The sequence below is a fragment of the Podarcis pityusensis genome (assembly GCF_964106645.2).
Source record: "Podarcis pityusensis genome assembly, chromosome: 4".
Classification (NCBI taxonomy): domain Eukaryota; kingdom Metazoa; phylum Chordata; class Lepidosauria; order Squamata; family Lacertidae; genus Podarcis; species Podarcis pityusensis.
The window spans coordinates 65,565,605-65,593,205 of NC_138027.1; the positions used below are offsets into that span (position 1 = coordinate 65,565,605).

At 41.6% G+C, this 27,601-nt stretch overlaps 1 protein-coding gene across 4 annotated transcripts in view; it reads left to right on the plus strand.

Moving 5' to 3' along the window:
* SH3KBP1 (SH3 domain containing kinase binding protein 1) overlaps positions 1-27,601 on the plus strand; it is a 136,156-nt gene that overhangs the window by 10,582 nt on the left and 97,973 nt on the right. For 2 of the 4 annotated variants that reach the window (XM_081001637.1, XM_081001639.1), the window contains exons 1-2: positions 6,013-6,034; positions 13,094-13,251. In XM_081001637.1, coding sequence (XP_080857763.1) covers positions 6,028-6,034; positions 13,094-13,251 — 165 coding nt within the window. In that variant the 5' untranslated portion in view covers positions 6,013-6,027. Of the gene's footprint in view, positions 1-6,012; positions 6,035-13,093; positions 13,252-27,601 lie in introns of those variants that run through there. The other 2 variants (XM_081001638.1, XM_081001640.1) reach the window with 2 other exon arrangements.

Genomic DNA, 27,601 nt, shown 5'->3' on the forward strand with positions numbered 1-27,601 from the left:
AAAGTTCAAGATCCTGTTGGGTTTTGTGTCTGGATTCATGGAGGCACAGTCTGTGAAGCCAAAGACAAGTGTTAGCAACTCCCCCCCCCCCATGTGTTCTGAGGCCCAAGGAATTTGTGCCAGCAGAGAGAGCGAGAAAGAGAACCCCGTGCTATGTGCGTTAATGTCTGAGCAATGGACACATGTAGCACTGTGTGTAGGATGGAAGGAAGTGAGGGGTTGTGTGACATGTGTTTTGGCTCTCTAACAGAATTCAGTGGAAGTATTTCTAAATAACACCACACAGGAACAAAGGAAGTTGCCTCAGAACACAGCAGAGTATTGTCCATCTTTGCATATATAAAAGTTCCCATGCTGAACCCAGTGAAGTAAACTAGGTAGCAGATGATGATTGAGGCCACTGCCTGAAGACTCAGGAATGTGTTTGCAACTAGTTAGTAGGACTGCACTGGGTTTGATTTCCATTCCATAAATCTTTCCCAGACTATCTATTCTGACTCATTGCAGCAGGTTTCCTGGGTCTCAGACAGACGTCTGCCACTCATCACCTGCTACCTGATCCTTTTAACGGCAGTTGCCAGCCAGAGATCAGACATGGGAACATAGAATTGTAGAACTGGAAATAACACTGTGGATCATCTAGTAGTCCAACCAGCTGCAATGCAGGAATATGCATATGGGGATTGAACCTTGGCATTATCAGCACCATGCTCTTACCAACTGAGCAAGACACATGCTCTCCCACTGAGCTGTGATCCCTCCCCTGTCATGATCCCACTGCTGTTCATTTTTGGCCTCTCTGCTAGAGTTGCTCTGGACTATGCCAGGGAAATAGGCTAAGATTAGTCTGGTTTATTTTGTGTTCTGTTTTGACCTTCTGCCTGCTCTTCCTTCTACCTTTTATTTCTAATAGAAATCCTTAATATGATTGCTAAGTGTGTGCCAACCTCAGGATTCTAGAATCACCATGTATCTGAACACTTGGAATTCATGGTAGTGTTTGCAAGAGATCAGCACATTCTTCTGAGATCCAGGAGAGACTAGGGGAGTACGGATTGGAAATGCAGGGTGCATTGGTCTCAGAGTCCCTGGGTTTTAGGAAGTTAGCGGAGCCAGGGAAATGAGCATGCTGCTTTTATCTTGCAGTAGGATAAGACACTGTCATGGACTGGTTTGATGCTGAGGAATGATGGGAGGAACCAGCTGGGAAACCACCAAGGGAAGAAGGCTCAGAGCCTGGATAGTGATGGTGGGACAACAATGAGAAGAGGGAAGAGGAGGTGTCTTAAGTTGAAGGGGTAACAGGGCTCAGTGAGTTGGAAGAGTCTGTGGCAGGTAGAAGTTCAGAATCAGAGGCAGAAGCAAAGGCAGGCTAATGAGAGGAGGAAAGTCAAGAGACAGAGATGACTCAGACTGGTGAAGAGTCACAGGTGTCTCCCCCTCCTGCTATGACAAACTTCCCTCCCCCTGACTCCGAGAAGCAGGAGAGGCATGAAACGGGTGGAGCAAAGACAGGCATAGTCTTGGATTGCTTAGAAAAAGCTTGAAGAGGAGGAGACATAGATAGCTGTTGGGAGGCAGGAACCTTTAGTCTGATTTCATGATTAAGACCATGGCCTGCTAATGGTCATTAGACCTGAAACTCAGCCAAGGCTATGAAGATCATGTTTTTGCTAATAAAGAGTTAAATTCAACTCTGAACTGCGTGATGTCTACTCAACACTGAGTAGACTCATTGAAATCAGTGGTTTTAAGTAATTTGCTCATTGACTGTACTCTTGAGTATGACTAATGTTTGGTATTGCCCTATGTGAATTCCTGTAGTTGATCTTCTATGTTCTTCTTTCTCCCTGTGGTCCAAGGAATTCACAGCATCAGCTAAAATATTTGAAGCATGTTGTAGTTTTGGTCATCTGTATTACACAGTGTCAGCTTTTGTGGAGTCCGCTTCATTCTTGAATGTCTGCTGAAAAGTCAGGGATCTGTGCCCATTGTAATGAATGTGTGTCTGGCAGGGTGTCCTGTGGATTCTAAAGTGGTCAGTAGTCTTTCTCTAGCAACCAACAGACTAATTCTATGGCTATTTGCTCATATTTATTAACAGACCAATTATCAGAAATATGCCCTATTTTGTTCAACAGGGCCACTTCCTAGTGTTTTTAGGACAGAGCCCCACCCCCACTCTGTTTTTAGTGCCCTCTGATTGGAAGAGAAAGTGGTGGCTGTCAGGTATGGTGTGTTTTGCACCCATTTGATCTGAGGACAAAATTTGAGAGCCCCAATCTTACTAAGATTAAAGATGGAAAAATGTAAAGCATGCCCATTTATTTTGGTGTTATTGCACTCAACTAGCAGGGTTGTAAGATTTCATTAGTATATTAATCAACTAAAGATTTGATAGCAAATTAATTTGATAGCCAATTAATCAGCAGGGATGAACATTAAGAGCAAGACTGCCTTCCTTCTTTCCAGCCTCCTTGCTGAACTTGGTGGGATACTTGGATTTTCAAACTGAAACTGCTATGGCTTTCTTACAATAAAGCCCACTGACAACAAGCTACTGTGCTAAAAAGAATGCAATTGCGTGTTCTAAATCAGCATCTTCAGCAATCTTGAAAGAATGGAATTTGAACTTCTTACCATTATATAGAGAAGTGTGTGGGTTTGACTCCGTCATTTGCCTGATTCGCTGTTCACATTAAGCCAAACTATGGCTCAGTGTGGGAAAGGAGATCAACAGTTGCTTCTTTCCTTCCTGGCCATTTTGCTGTTGCACGGTGCTGAGCTCAACCGTGGTTTGAATTAGAGTGTCATCTAAGCCTGAGCTTTTGATTTAGCTCTCCCAGACAAACCATGAGCAGTAAACCATAGCACAAACCTTAGTTACAGGTCATAGTTAGTCTAGAGAGAACTATGCATGAGCCCAAGTTTGGACAATGAAGTAAGCCAAACTATGACTTGGGTCATCATGGGAATGGGAAACTCCCCACCAGAGTAGAATCATATATCAAATAGATGGAAAGCTCTTCAATCTGAGCAGGCTGAAAGCAAAGAGTAAGGTTACCATAACTTCCATCATAGAGCTTCAGTATGCTGATGACAACGTAGTGTGTGCACGCTCAGAGGATGGCCTCCAAACCATCCTAACTATCTTTGCAGAAGCTTATGAAAAGCTTGGCCTATATCACTCAACATCCAAAAAACCAAAGTGCTGCACCAACAAGTATAGAATAAGCCCTCTGCAACGCCACAAATCCAACTCAGTGGTGTAACATTGGAAAATGTTGATCACTTCTCCTACCTAGGCAGTTATTTTCCCACAAGGGCCAACATTGATGCCAAAATCCAGCATCGCCTGAGCTCTGCAAGTGCGGCTTTCTTCCTATTGAAGTGCAGAGTGTTTGAGGACCGGGACAATCTCAGGGAAACATAAATGCTTGTTTACAAAGCTATTGTACTACCAACCTTACTATATGCTTGTGAAACATGGACCACTTATAAACACCATCTCCAACTCCTTGAAAGATTCCATCAATGGTGTCTCCGAAAAATTTTACACGTCACTTAGGAAGACAGGCAAACTAATATCAGTGTACTGGAAGAAGCAAAGATCACCAGTGTTGAAGCAACGATTCTTCAACATCAACTTCGTTGGACTGGTCATGCTATGTGGATGCCTGATGATTGTCTTCCAAAGCAACTACTCTATTCCAAACTTAAAAATGGAAAGCGCAATGCGGGTGGTCAACAAAAGAGGTTTAAAGACTGTCTCAAGGCAAATCTAAAAAAATGCAGTATAAACACTGACAACGGGGAAACACTGGCCTGCGAGCGCTCCAGTTGGAGAACATCCTTTACCAAAGGTGTCATCGGCTTTGAAGACACTCGAACTCAAGGGAGAAACGTGCTAGGAGGAAGGCACGCTTGGCAAATCCACACCGTGATCAGCTCCCACCTGGGAGCCAACATCCCCACTGTGGAAGGGCATGTGGATCCAGAATTGGCCTCCACAGTCACTTATGGACTCATTGTTAAAACCGTGTTTATGGAAGACAATCTTACTGGGCTACAAGTGATTGCCAAATAAGAAGAAGATTTAAAGAGGAAACGGAAAGTATTGCTTCCCTACTTGGACAAAGATCTATTCTACAGCTTTATTCTACAGCTGTACTCATTTTTCTTCCCTTATGGCTTGCTTAGTAGTGTAGGATTTCAGATTGTGGATTATTGAGTGCAAAATCCCCCCCCCCCCCCGGCTTTTTATGGTTTGTATATGCCTGCACTTTTATTTGGAGTTCCTTTAAAATAGGAGGCTAAAGTAGGAATATATTAGAAAATTATTATAATTGAATCAGTGACACCTGACACAGATCTGAATAACTCTCTTTTTGTATTTATGGAGCACCTGAAATATACTATTCTGAAATCAAATTTGTTAAAAGCATTTCATCTTTTTTCAAAGCAGCAGATCTCTTCTGTTGTGTGTACGCATCCCTTCCTCTTCCTTTTCCCTCCGGTATGTAAAGTTATTTTGGTAGATTATTCCTATTTCTCTTACTTGTTCTCATATTATTTTAATTGTCATTTTATGTAATACCTTAGAGGACAATCCACAAAGCATTTCTCATGCCTAAATCAGCATTACTTTCAGTATGCCTTGTAATGGTGGATTATTCTCTTAGAGTGTAATCCTATACATGTCTACTCTGAAGTAAATCCCATTGAGTTCAGTGGGATTTACACCCAGTTAAGTGTTCATAGGATTTCAGCCTCAGTAACTGTATTTGCATAACAATTTAGGTATGAAATAAAAATGCTTTAGAAAAATGGCCTGTTAAAATAGCCAGCCATAGTTTGAGGCTTTTGACAATTTTAAGCTGTTCTAATTAGCAATGAGGGTGGTGAAAAGCTTCTTTGGAATGGTAGGTTAATTTTAAAGACGTGCAACACTGCATCTTGCTAAATTATCTATGACAGAGCTTTAAAAGCCTGTATAGCCTTTTAAAAAGAGGTAATGGATGGGATACAGATTTTTCTAATCATGGAGAAGGCTAACATAAGGAGTGAAATATGTAATGTTTCAAAACAATTCCTGTTGTTAATTACTGTCTTTTCAGGCAAATTCCAGGAAATTTGTTGTGAAAGAGCGAGGGGAAAAGGGGCACGGGTCTTTCCCTAACTCCATATTTATTCCAGTTTTAATTATTTACAAAATGTAAAGAAATGCTCATTAGCAAAGAATCATACTTGAATGTAATTAGCAGTTCGATATTAAAGTAGGTTTTGGCAGGGGGTGGCTAATCTGTGACCCATCCACATGTTGCTGCCCTGAAACTCCCATCGTGCCTTATTATAGGCCATGCAAGCAGGGGCTGATGAGAGCTGGGGTCTAAAAGCATCTGGAGAGTCACAGGTTATGTCCTGCCTGCTGCATCGTATGGCTTTGTGAAATATTTGATTATCTCCCCTCACACTGGCTGCCTTGTTTGCAATTTAAATAGCACACAAATTGATTAATACATAGATTACGTTTAGTGTGGAAGCTTGCAACTCTTTGGAATTTTATAGCGCAGGATTGCTGCTTTAGAATGCAGTTGAACCAAAAGTGTGTACAGTGGTACCTCAGGTTAAGTATTTAATTCGTTCTGGAGGTCTGTTCTTAACCTGAAACTGTTCTTAACCTGAAGCACCACTTTAGCTAATGGGGCCTCCTGCTGCTGCCGCGCCGCCGGAGCACGATTTCTGTTCTCATCCTGAAGCAAAGTTCTTAACCCGAGGTAATATTTCTGGGTTAGCGGAGTCTGTAACCTGAAGCGTTTGTAACCTGAAGCGTATGTAACCCGAGGTACCACTGTACGCTGTATTTGAAGGAGCAGTTTTACCCAGAAGGCCGTGCTAAAGTGTGTTCGTTGCCTACTGCTTCCTACAGCTTTTGCCTCTCCTTTCCTAGCTTGTTGTCATCTTCCATAGCTCTAAGACTGGATATGAGTCTAGCTGGAGGATGGGCTACTGGAGTGAATTGGGCAAATGAAAGGTTTGGCACTGTTTACTGCTTTCTGCTTCTCTGCTTGAAATAGCTGCCCTGTCCCGCTGCTTTACTGCTTCTGGGCGCAATCCATATTCTTAAAATAGAGTTGTTCTGGTGTTCTTTTGATGGCTGTGCTTAGTACATATTGATACGGAACATAGAAGAACTCTATTGAGTCAGGCCAAATGCCCATCTAGTTTGGTCTGCTGTTCTCAGAGGGGCCAACTGGGTGTCTTGGTGAAGCCTACAAGCCGTACCAGACCTGCAGCAGTGCTCTTCTCACCTGTAATAGCTGCTTACCCAGACGGGGGTGGGGGTGGCTGTTGCAGCCTGTTGCAGAGAACCCCTACCCCTCAGGGAGCAGTTTGGCCACTGGGGATTGGCGGGCTTTTGTGCCAGCTGCCTGGTTTGAATTCTGACTGGGCTGAGTGGACAGGGTTTTGTCCAGTTTGTTCTCCTTCACAGTCTAGGCCTTGCTCCTTGGGGAGAGGTCGCTGCAAGTGGGTCCACAGTTCTTAGCAACCTATATTCAGAGCCATAGTGCCTTGATGAGAGTGGATGTGGAACATAGCCTATGTTGCTTATAGCCGCTGATAACCTCATCCTTCGTGAATTTGTCTACGGTGGTACCTCAGGTTACATACGCTTCAGGTTACATACACTTCAGGTTACAGACTCGGCTAACCCAGAAATATTACTTCGGATTAACAGAAATTGTGTAGCAGCAGTGCGGCGGCAGCGGGAGGCCCCATTAGCTAAAGTGGTGCTTCAGGTTAAGAACAGTTTCAGGTTAAGAACAGACCTCCAGAACGAATTAAGTTCTTAACCCGAGGTATCACTGTAATTCTATTTTAAAGCTATACAAATTTGGGAACATCAATATATTTTGAAGTGAATTCCACAGTTTAACCATCCCCTGTGCAGATAAGCACTTTCTTTAGACTGTTTTGAATCTTGAGTCAGTTTCATTGGATTTCCCTGAGTATTATGAGCAAACGAAAAACTTCTCTCTATCTTCACCATGCATTTTTTTTAATACACCCATCATGTCCCCCCACCCCCTAGGTCTTTTCTAAGCTAAAAAGCCCTAAATAGGGTTACCTTTCTTCATGAGACAAGTTGCTTGATCATTTTGCTGCTGACTTTCAGTACATGGCTGCCTGAGTGTTGGCTAGCCCCATGGATTATGTAGCTGTATCAAGTGTTGAGAAAGCTATGTTGGTTGCTTGTTTGCTCCTGGGTCCAATTCAAGATGATGGTGTTAACTTTTAAGGTTTTTAAATTATTTGATTCTGGGGTGACTCATAGGATGCCTTGAAAATCCATCCCCATGTGATAATCAGATGCAGCCTGCTGGCATCTGAGCTTGGAGGAGGCCCCTTTGTGTTGTGTATTTTCTTCTCTTCAGGATGCCCTCAGAGCCAGATTTTCAACACTTGTTGCTTTGGAAAGCAGGCGAAACCATTTCACTAAGGCTTTGGGGACCTTATCCGTGGGCAGTGATTAGTTAACGCTGAATGCTGCCAGTTAATTTTATTACTGTATCTAACATGGTTGAATGATTTGTTTGATTGGATTTTTGATGTTCATATGTTTTATTATTATGACAAAGTTATTAGTCACCTTGGCTGCTCTTTATGAGTTGAAAAGGTAGCATGATAATGGAAACATAAGCTGTAATACGTAAAGCCATACAGGAAAGAGATAGATTTTGATGTAAGGTAGCTGTTTCTTCATTATGATTATGCTCATTATTTCATAAGGCACATGCTTTCCATGCATAAAGTACAAGGTTCATTCTCCAGCATCTCAAGGCACTCTTTTCTGAAACCCCAGAAAGCTGCCGTTAGTCAGTGTAGACCAGGGGTAGGCAACCTAAGGCCCAGAGGCCGGATGCGGCCCAATCGCGTTCTCAATCCGGCCCGCGGAAGGTCCGGGAATCAGTGTGTTTTTACATGAGTAGAGTGTTTGCTTTTATTTAAAATGCATCTCTGGGTTATTTGTGGGGCATAGGAATTCGTTCATTTCCCCCCCAAAAATATAATCTGGCCCACCACATGGTCTGAGGTGCGGTGGACTGGCCCATGGGTGAAAAATGTTGCTGACCCCTGGTGTAGACTGTAGTGAGCTAACTGTAAAGGTAAAGGTAAAGGGACCCCTGACCATTAGGTCCAGTCGTGGCCGACTCTGGGGTTGCGGCGCTCATCTCGCTTTACTGGCTGAGGGATCCGGCGTACAGCTTCTGGGTCATGTGGCCAGCATGACTAAGCCGCTTCTGGTGAACCAGAGCAGCGCACAGAAATGCCATTTACCTTCCCGCCGGAGCGGTACCTATTTAGCTACTTGCACTTGACGTGCTTTCGAACTGCTAGGTTAGCAGGAGCAGGGACCGAGCAACGGGAGCTCACCCCGTTGCGGGGATTCGAACTGCTGACCTTTTGATCGGCAATTCCTAGGCTCTGTGGTATAGACCACAGCGCCACCCACGTCCCTGAGCTAACTGTACCAATGGTCTAACTTGGCATAAGGCAGCTTCCTATATCATTCTATTAACACCTGTAGTTGGGTACATAAAGCTTTCCTTAGTAAACAACAACAACAATGCTGATAGATGTGGACATCTGATGCTGAGTGGTCATTTGGGAAGTCTAGGATGTTTTGCAGGCAAGGAAGCCTGTGTGTGTGAAGAGCCCTGCTCTGCTGCTTACCACATTTTGACTATCTCATTACCTCATATAGTTAAGTTTAAGAGAAAAGACCAATCCGCCATCCCTAAAAGAAATTTCTTCTATGTTCTCTCCCTCACCCTTATGAAAAAAGCAGGAAAACAATGCCTGAAACAGAATAATTGAAAATGGGCCAGGATTTGTCACAGCACTCGCTTAAACTAAGTATGGTTAATGTTAATCAGTTTCTGATGGCATAGCAAACTTTGGTTAACTATAAAAGGGGAAACAAAAGTCTCCAAACCACTCCTTCTGTGCAGCCGTTAAGTTGCACACAATCGGTGCCTTTGACAAAGGTATCTTACTGGTCTCTAAATATCAGTCTAAAATCTTTGTTCCAGGCTTCTTGACAGTGGATTCATTATGGTTACAGCAGCATTGGAAATAATTGATTTTAATGCCACCTTACGGGTGTTTTCTTTGCTGTTCCGATTTCACTGTTAAAGAATGTCCTTAACAACCGATTGTGTTGGCATGGGAACAAACTTTCACCTTATGATCAAAAATCACGTGTACTGCTTTGGTACAGATTACTTTGGAGGGAATACCTAAGGAGATGTTCACTATGTCATATTCACAATAGTTCCAGGGAACTCAGTGGACTTAAGACTAAATCAAAGCGTTGCTTTCAAAGGCGCTTCAAGTATGCCTTTGTCGAACACAATCCTATGACCTACAGGAGTCACTGAATGATTTGCGTTTGACTTTAATTGGAGCTCTGAGACTTTTAACATTTGTCACAGCTCTTTTATTAATGTGGAAATACTGCAAATATGTACAGACTAAGGGTTTTACTGTTGGAATTCTGTATGTCTGTGCAGATTCGAGGTAGCAGTGAGAGAGGCTATTAAGTGGCATACTTAATAAGATGAAATGACCTATAGTGTCCAGGAGTGTTTATCCTCCTGGATGCTTGATATATAACTCTCTGTTTCTAAACAACTGCCAATAACATGTTAATTGTTTACTCTGGGTCTATCAGGAGCAAACTCGTTTAAGATATGTTGTTGTTGTTGTTATTGATAATCTTATTTATGAATTGCTTCCTGTGAAGCATCCTGAAGCGATGTACAATATCATGACATTTATAAAACAAAGCCCTTGGGTATAATTTTTTTTTTTAAAAAAATTACAAATACAAAATCAATTCAAAACAGCAAATAATAATAATAATAATAATAATAATAATATAATAATAATAATAATAATAATAATAATAATAAAAATAAAAATAAAAATAAAAATAAAAATAAAAATAAAAATACCCCACCCATCTGGCTGGGCTGCTCCAGTCAGCTGAATTCAAATTCAAGACAGATACCAACTGGGACAAGGATTTTAGAAAGCTTGTTGAAAGAGGAACATATTTAGCAGATGCTGAACAGACAGTAGAGAAGGTGTCTGTCTGATAGGTAATGGGAGGACGTTCTAAAGGTTAGGTGGCATCACACTCAATGCCCAATTCTGACATAGTGTGGAATGGCCCTCCTGATATTTGCAGGATGCCCTCTCCTTCAGAACGGAGTGATTGGTTGGGTATGTAGGAGATTATCTTTTAGGTATTCTGGTCATAGTTGTCAACCGTCTCTTATTTGGTGGGAAACTCCCTTATCCCAGCGCCATGTCCTGCTGCTGTCCCTTATTGATTATGCCTCTTAAATTTCCTGGGTTTCAAAGGAAGCAGCTCATCTCCCTCCCTCCCAGCCGGCCAGGGAGGAGGGAGGCTCCAACTGTGTTGCTTGGCTGCCTGGCCCACCCCCCTCTGGCCTCCTCTCACCAGCCTCGGCCCCCGGGAGCCTCCCCCCGACTGGCGGGAGCCTCGGGCCCTTCCGCTGCCATCCTCCTCGTGGCCGCCAAACTGATCGTCTCTGTCTGGGGCCTCCCCTCTGCCCGTTGCCGCCGCCGCCGCTGCTCCCACTAGGCCGTACTGCGGCTGCGCCGTTGAAGGACCCGGATGAGATGGGCAGCCTGGTGTGGCCTATGAATGGCTGAGGAGCCTTGAGAGGAGAGCGAGGGCAACCACAGAGAAAGCAGTTCAGAGGGAGGAGGAGGAGGTGGAGGAGGAGGCGGAGGCGCAGGCAGGTGTTCCAAGGGCTAACAGTAGAGGGGGAAAGCGGAGGAAGGACCGCAAGTGCTTCTCCCATAGATTTGTAGTGGTAGACTAGCATAAATAGTCTGATCTGCGGGTTTACTTCGGGCGCTATCCCCCCCCCCACACCTCTCTTCCTCCCGCCCCCTGATGGAACTGAGAGCTGCAGAGGGAGCATGAGAGAAAAGATACAGAACTGCAGCAGCATCTTCATAGCTTGGACTTCGTTTTGCACAAAAAGTGGTTGCTGCTTGTAGTTATTTAATTGCAGTGTTTCATTAGCTGGTGTCTTGAGCAGCAACCTCTGGGAACGAAGGGCTAAAAACCGGCGCTGCTCTCCAAAATTATCTGGTCCCTTTTAACTTTGTATTTTAGCTGGTTGACTAAAATCCCTTATTTTGGCTGCTGATCCCTTATTTTCGAGGCTGCTGGTCCCTTATTTTCAAATCTGTAAGTTGACAGCTATGATTCTGGTCCCAAGCTGTATAGGGCTTTGTACACCAGTACCAGCACGTTGACAGTAGTCTCATTGCTATTTAGCATCCTATGAAATGCTTTCAAGAATCAGTGGTCCCCTTCTCATGTTTGGGGGGTATAGATTGCTGCAATATATAGGTGTAGCCATCTAATGTTTTATCCTCTTATTAACTGCATTGGTCAACATTACCCTGACTGTCTCAGCTGCTTGTTTCCCTGACAACCCCAGCACTCACTTACGGCACAGGCAGAAATGATATGCATTGAAAGCTGATGCTTGCTGGTATTTCTTTACTTGCTCCTTTCAACCTCTTAAGTTGTAAATATGCTGAAGGAATGTGTCCTGGGGATGTTTCTACGCTGAAAGAGTCTGGGATTTCTAAATGCAGCTGTTTGGGATTCTGACAGCCTGGCTGCTTCAACAGGATAGTACTACTGGGATGGTTATTTACCAGGATGTTTGTATCAGTGGTGACAACAACTAAGAATTGCACCTGTGGGGAAAACGCCACTCCAAACAGCATACAAACAATACTCCAAATCTCATTCTGGAACATGGAAGCCTTTTCATTACTTCTTAAATATTCAATTGACTACCCATGGTCTGATGCTGAAAAACATAGAATACGCCACTACTGTGATTGCCAAAGGTTTGGTCTTTCCATTTTGTGTTAGAAAAAAAATATTAACAGAGGTATATAAAGAAAGAAACAAGTGACAGGAAAACCAGTTCCATGCAAGGCAAAATGTGATTGCAGTATGGTCTAAGCCAGGCATGGCCAAACTTGGCCCTCTAGCTGTTTTGGGACTACAACTGCCATCATCCCTAGCTAACAGGACCAGTGGTCAGGGATGATGGGAATTATAGTCCCAAAATAGCTGGAGGGCCAAGTTTGGCCATGCCTGGTTTGAGCTAAAATAAGGGAAACTGTTGAGATCCGTGATTGAGGGACTATACCAATCTTGTTTTATTGTGGCTATAGTATTTATCAGCCACTGTGAGGGCATAAAATGTTTTTAAATTTATTTTTTTAAATTAGTGAGCATATGATCTGGTATATTTTTTACCTGCCTGCTTTAGTGGTACCTCGGATTACATACGCTTCAGGTTACAGACTCTACTAACCCAGAAATAGTACCTCGGGTTAAGAACTTTGCTTCAGGATGAGAACAGAAATCACGCAGCGGCAGCATGGCCGCAGCGGGAGGCCCCATTAGCTAAAGTGGTGCTTCAGGTTAAGAACAGTTTCAGGTTAAGGACGGACCTCCGGAACGAATTAAGTTTGTAACTAGAGGTACCACTGTAATGTTATCCGCTGTAGATCAGTGGTTAACATGTATGAAATATTTCTGAGATACTCTGGTAACTGACTCTTGATTTGGGTCCTGTTTTGTTTAGATCTCTAATGTTCTAAGTATACTTTAGCACTTTTCTATAACTTGATAAGCTTTACTTAGATTAAATTGTATGCATGTATAAATTGTATTCATGCTATTAATGATAGCTGATTACACCCAGGATTTTTTTAATGAGATCTCTATCTCTCTCTCTGATATATATAGTTGATCATTACATTTAGTGTTGGTTCCTAAATTTATTTTTCAAGCTGTTCGCTCATTAAATGCTGCTGGTGAAATTGCTGCACATTTTAAAATTGTGGTTCATTAAATCTGCAGAGCTACAAAAATATATTTGCTGAGCTTTCTTAAATTGTGTTTTTGGGCGTTTTTGTTTAAATTCTGTAACATATGGCTCTGTTTTTCCCTTTCCAGTGGAGGCGATAGTGGAGTTTGACTACAAGGCTCAGCATGATGATGAGCTGACAATCACTGTCGGTGACATAATCACCAATATCAGGAAAGAGGATGGAGGTTGGTGGGAAGGACAGCTTAAAGGCAGAAGAGGTTTGTTCCCTGACAACTTTGTAAGAGTGAGTACAAAGTGAAAACTGTTACTGTTCTTGTGTTGCTGGCTTGTATTCTCTTCTTTCAATGCAGGTTTGCTATCTTGGTGATGTGTATGCGTGTATCTCCAAAATACTTTTGACGTTTATACAAGACCAGCTGTCATAAAAGACAATTCAAAGGGTCATAGTAGATGGCAGATGGGAGCGACATTCCTACCATCCATTTGCACTGACTCTTCCCCACTCTCACCCCAGAATTGCACACCTCCAGCTATTTTTGAAGAAACAATAAGCCCCTTGAGTGAGTTTGTGTTGGATTTTGAGCAGAAAAAAATGTCTGTAGGAAAGGGGCTAAGCACCCAGTAGCAGCCTCCCCAGACTGTTTCAATTTCCGCCCCTTATGGGTAAGGAGGCTATATGCATCTGTATATAACAACTAATTTGGCCCTTACCCATGGTGAAAAATGTTCAGTCCAGCCAAAATGAAAGTAAGGGCAGCTGTTGAATAATTGAAGGGGGAAAGGCCTGCTTGGGATGGGGTTATGCTATTCCTAAAATATTTTGTTTACAGCTTGGAGGTACTTGTCATACCCAGCTTTATTCCTGAATTTTCAGGTGTCAGCTATGATCCAGTTTCAGTGGTTGTTCCAGGTGCACCCGTGCCTGAGAGCTGGAAACCTGATCACTCTCTTTCATGACAACCTTTATGTTGGAGTGTTGCAATGCACATTTTCTGGGTTTGTCTGTGAAGATGGTTTGGAAGCTGCATTGGTAAAAGATACCACTGTGTGACTTAGCTTGGAAAGCTTAGAATTTAAGTCTGAATGGTCATGGTATACTGGTATTGAAAAATTACAGTGGTAACCACAGTGTTTTCTGGACCCAGTTCAGTCCTAGGCTCCGGATATCTCTGTGAAGTGTAAAATCATTCAGAGAGACCCGGTTCTTAAAGGTAAAGGGACCCCTGACCATTAGGTCCAGTCATGGCCAACTTTGGGGTTGCAGTGCTCATCTCGCTTTATTGGCTGAAGAAGCCGGCGTACAGCTTCCAGGTCATGTGGCCAGCATGACTAAGCCGCTTCTGGCGAACCAGACCAGCGCACGGAAATGCCATTTATCTTTCCGCCAGAGTGGTACCTATTTATCTACTTGCACTTTGACGTGCTTTCGAACTGCTAGGTTGGCAGGAGCAGGGACCGAGCAACGGGAGCTCATCCCGTTGCGGGGATTCAAACCGCCAACGTTCTGATCAGCAAGTCCTAGGCTCTGTGGTTTAACCCACAGTGCCACCCGGTTCTTAGTTCCAACTTCTTCCGAGGCCAGATTTGTTTCTTCAAGAAGCAGGGCCCTAGAAGCTGCATCAGGGCTTTCAAATTCCTTTTCACCAGCTGCCTGTTTAGCTCCCTCTTGTTTTCCTTATTTGTGAAACATCACCTTACCCCGCTTTTCAGCTTGTTTTCTGGGAATTCATTTACATAGATTGTACTTTAATTTTAATCCTGTTTTAATTACAGTGTTGTGCACTGCTCTCTAAGTATTCATTGAAAAGCAATACAGAGATTCTGTAAACCGAATAAATACAGAACGATGCTGCATCATGACTGTTTTCACTGGTTTTAACATTGTGCTTCTTATATTGCAAGATGACTTGCAAACAAATAGTGTTAGATCAGTGTTGAAAGGAGAAATGGCATCTAAATGGGCTTGGAAGGTTTGCAGTAAATCTGAGAAGACCAAGCAAATTGGCCCAGTTCATTAATAAGTGCAAGTACTTTTGTTGCCTTAGAAATGGCATAGGCATCTAGCCTGTCTGAAGCCATTTGTACTTGCTGTGTTCTTTCTACTCATTTTCTCCACTGATAACTACAATAAGAAACAGGATAGGAGGCAGAGAGTCTGGCTATTTTAACTTGAATCTGAATGTGGGTTACTATTTGTTAGCAATGCAGTTTGAAATTCTAGGAAAGGAGTAACTTAGTATTTAGAGACATGTGCATAACCTGATGACTGACAGCTGAAAGTGTAGACAAAGTCCATTGACTTGCATTTTATTGAGGTCATGTGAAAGTACTTTGGTGGCTCATGCAGAAATGCAAGCCACTGCTTGATAGGTGCACTCGTCAAGTAACGAACACCTATGTGTACCTGATTAAAGGATAGCTTCATTGGAAATGGAGAGCGCTGTGTAGATAAACAATTTTGGGAACACTTAAGTGGAACTGCTGTTTATAAATTCAGTAAATATTTTTTTTCTTAAAAAGTAACATGCAGCAGTTAGTTTGTGAGTTCTTTGCAATTACGTTTGCAATATGTGGACTTGAACAGCTTTGGAGTAACTGGTAGCATATTAAATGTTTCCTGTGTATGCTAGCACCGAAGTCATGCTGCCTTTTATTCTTCCAAATACTGCTCCAAAATGCTTTATATGGAGGATTGGAAGTATATCTGAAATTCTGGAATGTGTTCTGTGAGAATCCCACTAGAAAAGCATCCCACTAATGTTCCGGGTCCTTTTGACTAACTTCCATGAGCACAGTGCTGGCTGGACCTGATGAGTATTCTAGTGCAAAACACAACAAAAGGCATTGGGTTGCTGAGGGCTGCCTTAAAGACTGGAGAGGGGCATGGCTTTCTGGAGGGCTGCAGCAAATAGTAAATACTTCAAGAACTTTTTAGAAGCAAGAGATCAGCATAGTCTCCGTGATGATTTTGCAAGGCACTTTGAGGACAACATTGCCTGCCTCCATGTGGACTTGAGTGCTTCCACTGATACAGTGTTGAAGTATATGATACACTATGCTGTCCTTTGTGGGACCCATTTCCTTTGTTGATGCCTGGGATATGAAGAAGATGCTTGCCGCTGTGCAGCCTACTATATGTTTTCTTGGCCCATGGCCATCCTGGCTGCTTCATGCATAGCTGTCAACCTTCCCTTTTTGGGGGGGAAATTCCTTTATTCCAGTGCCGTTTCCCGCTGCTATCCCGGATTGTTAGATATCCCATAGACTGTCCCCGGGACAGGTGAGGCTGCTGATCCCTTATTTTCAAATCTGAAAGCTGAGAGCTATGGCTTCAGATGTGGTGATCACTTTGTTGTGTGATGTGTGTTCCCTGCTGCTTTGATTGTCCTGGATCTCTGTGGCTTGTGAAATTGTTGCATTTTTGTTTTCTGCTGTGTGGGGAAATTTTATTGAAAGTTGCGTTGTTGTTGTTTTTATTTAAACTGGCTTAGAGATTTTTTTTATTTTAAGGTGGCAGTAATCTTTTAGCAAATAAATATATAAGAATTCCACATAGCTAGAAACCTTTTCATTTACCAAACTGAAGATTGAGCTTTGTTGTGTGCTGGCAGATTTAAAAAGGAAGAGTAATGGAAACAGCACAGATACATGTATGCACATAATACTAGATTCTAATCTAGCTCTGAGTGACTGAAAACAGATGTAGGCTATTTAATTTTCCAACTTTCTCTTTTAGGATTTACATGTTTGTTGTTAAGATGGTGTAGTGGTGCTGGGGGATTAACGTGGGGGGGGGGGGACACTACCAAGTTAGCCATAATTCAGCTGCATAGCAATGATTGTACAGGAAGATACTAAATTATGCTATTGAAAATGGTCTCTTTTGGATGCTCTGCTCTGTAGATAACCGTCTTGTGAACTAACACTTAAGAATAAAATGCAGAAGCTACTATTTCCTAAGTCTTTAATTTGAATATTGACAAGCCAAAAAGTGAAAATGTGGCAAGGAAGAAGGCTCAGAATTGAGTGGTCAGGCCTACATTTCTAAAATATCCTTGAGAGAATTTTCAGTAGACAAAAGAGGAAGAAGTAAGCTTTTGAAATGTACTTGGGGAGAGAATTAAGTTTATCAGATAGTTGCCCTTTAACAAGCTTGTGCTGAATAAGCAAATAAAAGTTTTGTAATATTTTGTACATGTTGGGGTACGGTAGTTTGTTTTTGTTACAAAGATAGATAGATAGATAGATAGATAGATAGATAGATAGATAGATAGAAAGAAGTTGCACTCCTCATTCAAGTGTTTTCCCCCTCTAGCAATTGTATTTGACTATGCAGCTCAGAGATGGGAAGATTTTGTTGATAGTAAATGCGGAGAAATATAAAGCAGGAAACTGAGGTGACAAACCAGTACTTGTTGATTTTAATTTGCGTTTGCATATGTATCTGATACGATCGTGGATAGCTGGTAAAATGTATGCTCCATCAGTGACCTTATTTCTCTCTGAATGTTTTCTCACCTTCAAACAGCCTGCAGAGTAGGGTGACAGCCTCAGCAGATGCACCTTCTGAGCTACCGAATGAATGTGCTGCAGAATCTCAGCTGCTTCCGCTGGTTGATGCACAATACTGGCAACATTTTTGCAGATGTGGCTGCAGGTGGTTAGTATGCTGTGAATCGTGGCATTCGTACCAATAATCATGTCAGTTTCTTGGCAGTAGTGGCAGATGTCTAAATAAACCATTGAACTTCCATTTAAACCCACTGCAAAAGTTAGCAAAACTGAAAGGTATTTAGTTAGGTTTCCTTGCCAGCAGACTAAATGAGTGGAGCTGAGCAGCTGCATCTCTTTTGGTCAAGAAAGCAAGAGAGACCTCTTTTCCCATAAAACTTTTCTGTTGTGTACAGTGATACACATGCCAAAATTACCAGAGGGATTCATGAAATGCACATAGAATTAAAGACTTTAATTGTAGGTGGTCCTTTCTAATTGCATAGTTATTACCACGCAAATATAGAGCTTCTTAACAGTGGGTTGGCTGACACTTGCCATTTCATCCTGTTTGATACCAGTGTAGCAAACCTGTTATTGTAAAGCATAGTATTCACTCTTTTTCTCAACAAATGCACACCTTGAGAGTTGGTGCCTTGTCCTTTTGCAAGTTAATATCAGTAATGGCTCTTCTCTGAGGTTGTCTGTAATTGGAAAGAAAGTGCAAGCATCCAGATTTCTCCACAGTTCAGTTGGGTGGGTAGCATAAAAAGTAAATTGCCAGAGATTAAACATCAGTTAGCTATTGTGACTAAGGCAGGGTAAAATATTGGTTTCTGCTGTAGGTGAAATAAGTTGCATCTCTTCCCTTTATGACTAATTTGAAAGGTCTCTGAAGTGTATTCAGCTATCAGTTGTTGTAAACAAAAATCTGCCTTTCCCCCCCATGGGGTATCCAAGAGCCCATATAGAGTCCTTACGTAGGTTCCCTATTGGTAGGAGAAAATAACAGAGGCCAACCAGAGAATATTGAGAAGCAAAGCAGTTAGTAAGCCTGATCTTTATTGATCTGTTGCAACAGGGTCCTCACTCACTACACGCAGGTGGGAGGAGGAACCCAGAACAAAGGTGTGCCTGCCCTTATATAGACATTTTAAATTCCCTGCCCTGGAGCTCAAGACCACCCCTCCATACATCACACATACATCACAGAAGGGGTGTAACCTAAGACCACCCCCCAGATACATCACAGAAAAGGCGGTCTACAGCAGAAATCTGAGTGCATTGTTTATCTCATCTGACAGGTTACCTGTTTAATGGTCACTTGATTGGATACCCTGGGGAGCCTGGCCAGTCTTTTGTAATGATAAATACTTAGTTCCTGAGCCAGGTCGCAGGCTCACACCCTTTTCATATCTTAAATGTGCCCTTAAGACAAATGTGCCCTTAAATGTGCCCTTAATGTGAAGGAAAAGACAATGGGGAGGCTTTTCCATTTTCCTTTGATCTTGCATAGAAAACATTTGGTCAGTTTAGGAATCAAAAATGGTTTCAGGTCAGTCTTCCTGTGCTGATCTATGTACCTGCTTGGTTGGTACACTTAGAAACATTTAACATATATCTAAGACCTCAAAATTCCTATCACACAGTAATGTTTGGCTTTTTGGAATTTGGAAATTACAATGTGAGATCTCGATCCAAGAAGCTGCTCTTAAAAAGGGTGTAGTGAAGCCTGGTGGGCTGGAAGACAGACTGAGAAGACACTTAAATGTAATATACCTGAAAGTATAAAACAAATCTAACGAATTCTTTCAGGGTAATGCACTGCAGGTGTTGTCCTCACTTTTATTTACACCTACACAGTCATAAAAACTAATAGCTCCGCAGTCTTCAAATGCAATTGCTTGGGAGTAAACTCTATTGAACACACTGGAACTTCTTTCTGAGTGTTCCACTGTTGGTGAGTTATATAAGTGGGCTGGGTGCTGATGAAAGTTCTGAATGTCACACTATGACTAGGAAGAGAAAATGTTTCTGATTGATTATTGACCTTAAATCCTCTTATGGTTTGCATTGTTCTTTCCACAGGAGTGTGTGTGTATATATATCTATATCTATATCATCTATATCTATATAAAAAAAAAATCCTTCCAGTAGCACCTTTAAGACCAACTAAGTTAGTATCTATATCTATATATCTATATAATGTTTATATATAAACATTTTTCTTTCTTTGATATGATGTCAATGTGTATAAATAGGAAACTGAAGAGAGTGAATGTAAAGCAGATAAGTGGTCAATATTGTTTACGTGGTATAGAAAGAAGTATTTAAATTTTGCTGAATTTCAGACTTCCGGGTTGGCGCCATCGCCGAATGGCGGACTCCCTCCGAGCTCCGGAGGGAGTCTGCTCGGCAGGGGCTGGGTCCTACCGCGCCGGCGACGCGGGGACCCTCAAAAACCACGGGCACGGAGCCCGTGGATATGGGGACTCGGCTGGCACCGCTAGCGCCCTCCCGACTCGTGAAGGAGCCTTTTTAAAGGCTTCGGATCGGGTGCCGGGGAGTGGCGTGGTGCTTTGAGTCCATTGCTTCCCCTGCCGAGCGCAGCCGCATGCCATTCGACGGAGAGCGCTGACTTCTTCCATTGGAAATTCGGACTATCAACAACAACCCGTGAGTAATTGGGAAACCGGGTACAAAAGGAGAAAAAAAGAAATTTTTTTTCGGATTCGGCACGAGCGGGGGGGATCTAAAAAGGAAGTCAGTCCCCCCCCGATTGTAAACATTCTAAAACAAGGACTGGGTAACCAAGATCGAAAGAGAAGTTTATTGCTGACAAAAATCATTATTTCCACGAAGGGAAATTACAAGAATTGTGCTGGAGGAGAAGAGTGGAGGGTGAGAGGGAAAATGCAACCCCCCCTGGGAACCGGGGCGATTCGTAGAACCTGGCGAAGAGAGACGGAGACTTTGACAGCTGTCAAAGTAGCTGTCAAAGCTGGAGAATATAAAGAGGACTTTGTTACAAGGACTTTGCTGGCTAATTCTGTTACAATTTGACACAATATGGATATAAACTGTCGGAAAATAAGGAACAACAATTTGACTTTTGGATTAGAGGATATAAAGTTACTACAATCCCCCTAGAGGGGTTTCGGGACATTACAAGTGGTCGTATGTGGAAAATCACTCTGGGATTCGCACAGGACTTATCTTCTGGGAAAGCTGCAAAACTGACATAGTATTTTGTCTACAGAGGTGTTTACATTAAAAGGAGACAATAGAATTTTCTATTGAAGAAAGGAAGGGACTGGACGTAAGTTTTTGTTCCTGAACAACAAACCTCTGTAGAGATACCAGATTTCGGAATAAGAACGTTTTAGCAGCTGAACAAGACAAGAAACCTGAGAAAGTAAGGAATAAAAAGAACAAAGGACTAACTACGACACGGAAAGAACAATGGGAGGAGCAGCAAAGACCAAGGAAATTAAAGGCATCTATTAGACTGGATTTTTGAAGTTAAACATTATTAAAATAAACAAATTAAAAGAAAACCGGCAAGGTGGAATGGGAAAAATCTGGCCATGGACTTGAGATCTCCAGGCTGACAACATATAGACTGATGGACATGTGGAATTCAAACCGGGGAAGGGAAGGGGGAGTTTTGGAATCCAAAGGCTAATGTAACCATCTTTTTGAAACTTCTTATACTTTTTATCTTCTATTTCTTTATATAACTTTTGTATATTATGGTATTTTGATTTGGCATGTTTAAAAAAAAGGGAATTCGTGGAAGGAAATTGGGGTTGATCTTGGGGAAAAATCTTTTTTCTTTTTCTGTTAATGATGAGGGATGATGATAAAATTGTATAATTTAAATTGGTTAATGGGTTAAACATATTAAGTTTTAAAATGGGAGTGAGAGCTTGTGGAACCAAATTAATGAAAGGGGAATACAGTCGGGGGGGGGAGGAGGGAGTCCTAGAAAGAAGATAACGAAAGTAAGGCTCTAAATGTATTCTATCTTTTCTTTTCTGTTATTTTTCTATATTATTGGAAATTCTAATAAATACGATTTAAAAAAAAATAAATAAATTTTGCTGAATTTCAGCTTAAGCCCTAATGGAATAAAAAATTCGGCTTTGTCATTGTTTAAAGATTGGCTGAATGGCAATGCAACAACGTACTGATAATAACTTGGGACTGACAACAAATACTTTATTTCCCTTAGCTTAAATGCACTTAAATATTATTTAGTCTGTTTCAGTAATGCCATTAGATAAAAGTTTTAGAATCAGGTTGGAAGCTCAGTTTGGTTTTTTATGTTTTGATTCTGTTTTTTTGGATGCACAATTTACATATGCAGTTCTCTTGGGATTTGGGAGATGTGGGAAAAGGAAGGGCAGATACTTCCCTTTTGATCCATTCTATTCTTGGCTTTCTCCATTGAGGCAAAATATGCATTTCCTTGGGGCTTGTTGGTTTTATCTTTGCCTTTGGTTGGAATGCTGCCGGAATGCATTTTGCAATGCATTTCAAAAAGAAAAAAGAAAAGAAAAGAATTTGTTGCTTTCTTTATTTTAGACCTGCCCTATCCCGAAGGGCCAGCATTTATCTCCAAAGTGACTACAACCACACATCATCTCCACAAAGCAGGGTTCAGCTTCCCCAGGGCAAAACACATTTATTTCTTTATTTAGGACATTGTCTAGATTTTATTCAGTGAGTTCCTCTTTAGGCTGCTGCTTCTAACAAGTAAAGAGGTGCCACAATATCTGCCTGTGGTTCTGCTCAGATATGTAGCAAGTTCTTTGCTACAGAGAGAATCCCAACCTGTTATGAAATAGTTGTATAGACTAGCTGCACATGTGGCATGTCTCAGAAAACTGTATGAAAATTTATCTGCAAAGTTGAGCCAAGTATGTTGTCACACAGGAAATGTAGTTTCAGGACTAAGTCAGATTGTTCAGCAGTAGTGCTGAAAAACATTTGGACAGTGCGGTCGCAATTTAGCTCAGTTATACGTAGTTTGTACTTTGGGAAGCAATATGTCTGCTCTGTTTACAGAAATCAATGTAGTCTTGGTAGCTAAAACAGTTTTTGTGCTTGTATAAGATATCCTTGATAAAAGAACAGGCTGAGGAAGTGGTGACACTTGAGATCTCTTGTGATGCAGAGGCCATGTTTAGGCAGTTGTCTATCATAAACTATGGTTTGTGAGGTTGCAGATGAGGGCCCTGACTGTGTGCTTTTACTCCCTTCTATTTCATGTGCCAACTTTGGACTCTAATGCCATGCAAACCAAAGAGGGCTGGGATTACCTGTGAGTCATGTTTTGAGCTTGTCTGAGAAGCAGAAGAGACATCAGTTGCAAACGTGAATGTTTAATAGGATCATATCTGAAGAACAGGGGTATCTTCAGCCCAGTAAATGAGAAATGTTTATGCCACTCTGGAAAAAGTTGTAGTTGTCTCAGTTTCAAAAAAGAATATGCAACAATAACAGTAGTGCTAGCCCATACAACGTGTGGAAATATACTTTAATCATCTGATTAATTTACAAACTGGGCAGTGGTTGGGAATATCATTACATTTGCTGGTTGTAGCTTTAATCCCAGAATATTATTCTGCCCATCAATAGTTGAGATAACTTGGATGAAAAGGGACGGTAATCATAATATTTTCCCTTAAAAGTTATTTCATTCATTACTATTTTAATTGATGGTGGTGGTTATTTTGTATAAGATTAATTCCAAAATTGTTTTTCCCCCCCATGCTTATTCTTTCATTAGACATCAGGGATGGGGTCGAAAATTCAACACACTTCAGACTGGAAAATCTGTTTTGCTTTCACACCCCTACGTGCAAAGCAAGGTCACATTTTTATTTGAGCTCTGGAATATTTTAATACTACCAAGTGTCTGGTGCATCATTACATAAAAATGTCTACACTGTAGTCATGTGACAAATTGTGCCAGATTTGAGCACATGTTGAAGATGAATTAAATGCAGGTGTTCTAAATTTGGGTAAAGGTAAACCAAATAAATAAATAACGATTTTATCTAAACGGCAGCAATCTCTAATAGTTGTGTTTGAATTGTTTTTTGTTTTTAAGTAATACAATCCACTACATCCACTGAGGACATCACTGCACAGGAGTTGCTTTTTATTAATGAAAGAAAGGCCCAGATGAATGAAAATGCTGCGACCTTTAGTGTTTGAAGCGTCTAACTGTGACTGTGGGCTTACAGCCATCTTGTCATCACACACTGCTCTTTAAATCAGCAGCTGCATTGTAGCACTGCACTAATTGCTCATAAGAGAATGAAGAGCCTCTTTTATAGAGATCGTGATTGGTCATTGAGAGCCCAGCTGGTACCCTCCTTCTTGTTTATAAAAGACAGCTATGTGCTCCATAGCTCTTTCAGTCTTCTACATTGACTAGTGCCTGGCATTTCTAGTATAATCTTACTGTTCCAAAAGTTTCTGGAATACTCGTTCTGTGTGATTTAGGGTCACTCCCCCCCCCCTTTTCTGAGAATGTTCTTTTTTTGGTGGCAGATCAACAATCCAGCTATCAGAATGTCATGTGTCAAACACCAACAGGTACCTGGCTCTTTTTTTTGCTGTCACCTAACAGGAAAAACAAAACCTGCCAGCTTCTTAATAGTTGCTTGTTTAATGGTTGTCTTGTAATGCTAGCTCTGTTTTCTCTTTCATTTTGTCTGAGCCTTTCATTTTAATTTCTTCAATGAGTTCTCAAGCGCTTTATTGGAAAAGGCACACCTTGTGGTAGTGGAGCCCTGAATGAGCACCCCTCAGTATAAACTATGCGCATACAGTTTATATTTTACAGTCTCTAATGCTAATGATTATTAACTTTTATAAGACCCTTTCTACTGTAACAAAAGCCTCAAATAGTTTCCATAGGAACAAGGTCATAATTGAAAGAAAAACATTTGATTGAAAGAACCAGAATGATAGACATAAAAATTATAATCCTTGCAGAGCTTTAGATGCCTCTTTAGAATGATTAGAATAATTTGGCTGCCAAGTTGATCAAATTCAAAAGACTAAGCTTCTCCTTTTGTCATTTATGTAAAGCTGTGCAAATAGAACTTCTTCTTCTTTTACTGAATGAGGCCTTTCTAAGTTGGGGTGTCTGCTCTATTTCTTTTCCCAATTGGAGTAAGTCATCCTTTTTTTCTCTGGAACCAAAACCTTACTAATGTGTATTGGTTTGAAAGGAATGTTATAATGTGGCCCCATTAAAGCAATTCATTTGTGCTATGTTATCCAACCAGCAGCTCTCTCATTTAATATTGGGTATGTTTAAATATTTACAACCCCAAATCTCTTTCAGATAATTCTCTTTAACAATAATGTCAGAAGTATATACTCCCCAGGCCAAGAGTGCTTTCTATGTATAATTTGTTGGACAAACATGTGAACACTTAAACTAGGAATGTGTCAGACTAAAACAAAAATAGACCTTCAATTCAGATTCCATTAGCCCATGGTACATACATAGCAAACTCCTTCCACCCTCGTGTACCTCTGATAACTCTGATTGTTAAAAAATTTTTTTTATAAACAGAAAACTTTAATGAATTAGATATTGGCATGAACTAGGAAGAAACTACATTTTAAACTTTATTCTGAATATATATATATAGAGAGAGAGAAAGGCGCGAGAGCTCCTTTGTCATCTAATGTTTACTTTTGTTTGGAACAATCGCTTTATAACCGGAAGTACTGTGTTTTCCTGAGTACATGATAATCAGGCAGGCTCTGTTGCTGCTTGTTGCAGAAACAGCTTGTTGGCTTCCACATTGTCACTGTAAAGATGTGGAAGGAAATGCATATCTTTCTGCCAACATATAGTAGCAGATGTTGAAGAAACTGTACTGTTCTAGTGAGGAAATGAATAAAGTTGAAAGGAAGGGAGAATGAATGTGCTGTTGTTGTGTGTGTCGAAATGCTGTTATTTAAATATTGGTTGGTTATTTTGTGGTAGTGGTGGTGGGGAGGTGGGAATGTACCTGGCCCTTGGGACTCTCCGCAGGTCACGTCCCTCACCAGCCTTACTTCATATGCTCCTTGATTGTTTTTGCCTGGCTGGAATGTGTTTGTGAACTTTGGTAATGCATTTTGGTTGCCTGGATGGAAGATAGAGACGTATCTATGTAGAGAAATCAACCTACCATACAAAGGTAAATGTGCATTGGTTGCTTTGCCCAGTTTTGCCTCTGTCTCTGTCCACTCCAGCATGTAGCTCCCAGAAGGTCGCCCAGGTGGGAAAGGTAGCCCATGGTCTGAAAAAGATTTCCCACCCTGGGACTAGCTAGAATAAGTCTAGCAGGTGCGGCAGTAGCTCTACGCAGTGTGATTCATGACTAGCTGTATTGCAGGATCTGCTGCTGTGATCCCATGCCCACAGTTCTTCATCTGCAGATGAACACCGTTTGCAATTATTATGCTGTAATTTCAGCATCTTCACTGGCTCAGCTCTCACCCAGGGGTGTGTTTTTGTTGAGAATCAGGTTATGGTGGAAGCTGTAGTGTCTTTAAGAAGTATGGTTTAATTACACATATTTACACCTGAGTTTAGATGAAAGGGGGTGCAGATCTTAAACCATTGTCATCTCAAGAGCAGCTTGCTCTTCATAGCAGCCCAGCATTGCAGACAGAGCCATTCTAAGCACCATCCCTTTGCTCCTGCTTCCCAGCTAGTTCTAATGGCTGCTGCCGCGTTTTCCCTGTGACATCACACTCAGAACCTTGGCAGTTTCCCCATTGCCTTCCAAACTACCCAGCCAGTTGCTGGCTGGCACACAGGCTTAGTTAAGCTGATCGCTTCTCTCCCTGTCTCTTGTTAGCTTAATCGCTTCCTGATGGCCCCCCTGACAAGTGGCTTCCTGGTCCCAGAGAATGGGTCTCACCTATATTTTAACACTTTGCTAATTCCAAGGTCTGGCTACAAGCATTTATTAAATTGGCGAACTTTTGGGAATTTGGTCCCCCCCCCCCCAACTTATAACAATAGCACCAACAATAGGTTAGTTTAAATTTTAAAATGGCTTAAATTCATCATTGCAGTTGGATTTATTGCACTTTGGTATATAATCTGATTCAAGCGCTGAAAACTAGTATGCTGTAGAAAGACACACACACACAAATAAAAAATGAGAGTATAGCAAGTCGTGAATGGTGGCAGTGCTGTCACAGGTGCTTGTCTGCTGCAACTTGATATAGGATTCTCAGTTCTTTTTGAATCACAAAGAAAACACTCAAGAGTTCTTAAATACCTTTCTTCTATGTGTCTTGAGTCCAATAAATGTGTTTCATTAATACACTTTTGAAAAGCACCTAGTTTTGCTGGCTGCTGACTATCATGAAGTATTTGCTACAATTGCGAGTAAGCTTTTATCTGAAACGGAGCCAGAAACATAACCGATTGACCTAAAAACCCCAGCTTTTGTTTGAAACGCCTTCATTCATATCAGTACAATGCTTAGCACAAGAACCAGAAGGAAACTAACACTTCCCCCTTGAAGTGATTCTCATCCCCTGAGAACCAAACTTGAGTTCAGTGGGGGCAGATAAGGGAGATTTTTATGGTTTCCCCTTATTAAAATGCTTAGTCCAGAGCATAATAAAGATTTTCAGTTCATACACATTCTGAATAATGTTCTTCCAGCCCACTTTTGCGTCACCTTCTTCTCCCACATAGATGCTTCCCCTCCCCCCCAATAATTGTGTTGTCCAAAAGTGTGAACTATGGTTTACACTTGCCTGCAAACCAGAAGCAAATCCTGATGTGCCAGGCAGCAAGTACAAACCATAGCTTACCTGTTTGTATGAAGCAGCAATTTGTGGTTTTCTTTTTAAAAAAACAGAACTGGAACTAAAATAGCCAAGCATGATTGGAAGGTCAACAAGGGAGCACATGATCCAAAAGCACATCCGTGCTTGTACTCTTAACATTCTGGACTGCTGGGTCTGGACTTATGGGGACAAAGGTCCCTCTGCCTCTCCACCTTAGTCAAGGAGGAGGCCAGGCCATGGTTTACTACTTAGATAGCTACGCAGTCCCATAATCTATACCTGAGTAAACATGGACCCTGTGGAAAAGTTAA